Below are 2,816 nucleotides of genomic sequence, written 5' to 3' on the forward strand. Positions count from 1 at the left end.
AATCTAGTCCATGGGCTTGTTCCACGCTAAATTAACTAAGCTATACCTATTACCAGCTATAGAGGACCTATGGATGGCAATCGGGCTCGTTGGCTTGGATTGCCTGTGGCTCAGCCTGTTTTGGGGTGCCGGGCAAAACCCGACCCAACCCGTGTGACTCGTCGACTCGGGCTCACGAGCCTATATTTATTAAAAAACTAAAAGACAGCAACACGCTGCCTTCATGCTAGGCAGGGTACTGCTGCCCAAAAGAGGCAGCAGGTTGTTGCCTTATTTAAAGGTAGCATAGGCTAGCTTAAAAAATGGCAGCACTCGGTTGCCTTAAAAGGTTGTCGAGTGCTGCCTTCATTTAACTTAATAATAAAAAAAGAAACCAAAACAAAAATGGAGCCTGCCCAGCTCGGCTCGGAAAGGCCTAAGCCGAAGCTCGGTTCGAGCCTAGTTTTTTTGGCACGGCCTGGCTTGGGTCCCAAAAAAAAGCTCGCTTATTTTACCCCAGCCGAGCCAAGAGCCCGAGCTTGAGTTTCGGCTCGGTTCGTTGACATCCCTAAGAGGATCGATACAATTTTCAAATAAAAAGAAGTTCTAGAAACTGGGTAATTGGCTGAAAACATCTCTATATTTGTCTTTATTGCACAAATTGTTCACATCATTTCACTTTTCTCATTTATATCCTTAGACCGACCATTCTTTGTGTAATCATCCATGTCGTCTAATTCTATCCGTTTGGTAATTTAAATGGTCTCGTGTAGTGCACTCGTGTATTTGTCAATGTAATTTAGTTGAGAGAAAGGTTTGATATAATATAAAGCAAAATTCAAGATTCGCAACTCAATAGAAATCTTGACAACTGGGTGACAACTCGAATTTATTTTATGAATTCGTACTTCAAATCTTTAGTTTGCTATGAAAATCTCGAGTTTGTGGGACAAATCTCAAGTTTACTATGCAAAATTCAAGTACGTAAAGAAAATCTCGAGTTTGATGCACAAATCCCGAGTTTATTTGAATGTCTAACTTCAAACTTACATAATTGTTGATCCATAACTCTGAATTGTATTTCATTTTTTACGTTGAACTCTAAATTTTATTCATAAAAAATGGCCTATGATTTGGAGTTGAGGATAAAAATTAACCGCAAGGTTTAACATACACAGTGGGTGTGTTGGAATCGGTAACCTCTCAGCCATCAAATACACAAAATAAAAATTAACTTTGGCTGTCAACTCCACCAACAAAAACCTACTTCTCCAGATTATGAACTTTTATAGTTAGGTAGTTGAGCGAACTCGAGATTTGAGCAATAAAATTGATATTTCCCCAGTATATTTGTATAGCAAAATTGAGATTTGTGAACACAACTCATATTTCCCAACATATTTGTCTTTTGCCTAACAAATTCGAAGTTTGCCCAACAAACTCGAGATTTGACCTGTTAACTCATGAGAACAAATTCGATATATCACCCAAAATTCAAGATTTAGTATGTCAACCTTCGAATTTTTGTGAAAAGATGGCCAGTTAGTGTCTTGAACAAATTAACCTCGGACAAATAACACAAGTAGATTGCATGAGACCATTTGACAAAGCAAAAGAATGGTATGAGACAGTAGGAATGATTTACACATTGAAAGCAAAAAAATAGGAACTTTTTGTGCCATATAACCTACAAATTACTATTTTCACAAGATTTCTTGAATTCTTGTTTGCAGAATATAAATAAGGTTAAACACTCACTTTCTTGAATCATGATATAAAGTGCACCATTTTATTAAACCTATCTACTACCACAAAAATTGCATCCCATCTTTTTTTAGTCCTAAGTAAACTCAATACAAAATCCATTGAGATATCAACCCACAGTTCACTAGGTGTAGGTAATGGTGTGTAGTCTTTGAGGTAAAACTCTAGACTTAGCTCATTTGTAAGTTATGCATTGACTACAAATTTTTTCTACGTCACTTTTCATCTTAGGCCAATAGAAATGCTCACCTAACATCTCTAAGGTCTTTTGCATCCTAAAGTGCCCGATCAATCCACCACTATGTGCTTCTCTCACTAGTAACTCTCGCATCGAACAATTGGGAATACATAACCTATTTTCCTGAAACAAATACCCTTCATGCTTATAGCATTTATCTATAGTCCCCTTATCACATGAATTGTAGATTTCGAAAAAGTCCAAAGTCATTTTCATACACACCCTTAACATATTCAAAGCCAAGCAATTTAGCACTTAGTGAATTTAGCAATGTATACCTTCGAGATAAAGCATTTGGCACTATGTTTTCTTTACCTTGCTTGTACTGAATGACGAGAGAAACGTCTCCATGAACTCCATCCATTTGGCATGCCTCCTGTTTAGCTTCCCTTGACGCCACAAGTGGTTTAACGATTCATGATTGGTGAATCACAAACTCCTTAGGCCATAAATAATGCTGTCAAGTCTCCAACGCCGAACGAGTGAGTATAGTTCCTTATCATATGTTGGGTAGTTTAGTGCAACTCCATTTAGCTTTTCACCGAAATAAGTTATAGGCCTCATTTCCTGCATTAACACTGCTCCAATACATATTCCTGATGCATCGCACTCAATATTGAATGTTTTGTCAAAATTAGGTAACGCTAAAATAGGTGTTTTACATAATTTATCTTTAATAGTGTTAAATGTATGTTCTTGTTCATCACCCCAATAAAAACCCACGCTCTTCTTTATCACTTCTATGAGTGGTGTATTGATTGTGCTAAAATCTTTCACAAATCTCCGATAAATACTAGCTAACCGATAACCTTGATTCTTACTGGTAGCAAATGAT

The 2,816-nt window shown here is 37.1% G+C and overlaps 1 protein-coding gene across 1 annotated transcript; it reads right to left on the reverse strand.

Annotated features, from left to right (window-relative positions):
* Nucleotides 1–295: 295 nt before the first annotated feature.
* LOC111366704 lies at nucleotides 296–2,345 on the reverse strand. The gene is made up of 4 exons (XM_022987409.1): nucleotides 2,260–2,345; nucleotides 1,993–2,204; nucleotides 495–547; nucleotides 296–343 (listed from the first exon to the last, which is right to left on the reverse strand). Exons 1-4 carry the CDS (start codon nucleotides 2,343–2,345, stop codon nucleotides 296–298), a joined length of 399 nt encoding a protein of 132 aa, XP_022843177.1.
* Nucleotides 2,346–2,816: the final 471 nt, after the last annotated feature.

Source organism: Olea europaea, chromosome 18 (genome assembly GCF_002742605.1).
Source record: "Olea europaea var. sylvestris chromosome 18, O_europaea_v1, whole genome shotgun sequence".
NCBI classification, from domain to species: domain Eukaryota; kingdom Viridiplantae; phylum Streptophyta; class Magnoliopsida; order Lamiales; family Oleaceae; genus Olea; species Olea europaea.

What these genes read in the sequence shown, in the direction of transcription:
- LOC111366704 (XM_022987409.1), bottom strand. Translation starts at nt 2,345, where the DNA reads ATGGATGGAGTTCATGGAGACGTTTCTCTCGTCATTCAGTACAAGCAA. An exon ending in CCAAATGCTTTATCTCGAAG is followed by an intron (nt 2,205 to 2,259) that starts GTATACATTGCT and finishes GAATATGTTAAG; the next exon opens with GGTGTGTATGAAAATGACTT. An exon ending in AAAGACCTTAGAGATGTTAG is followed by an intron (nt 548 to 1,992) that starts GTGAGCATTTCT and finishes CGATCCTCTTAG; the next exon opens with GGATGTCAACGAACCGAGCC.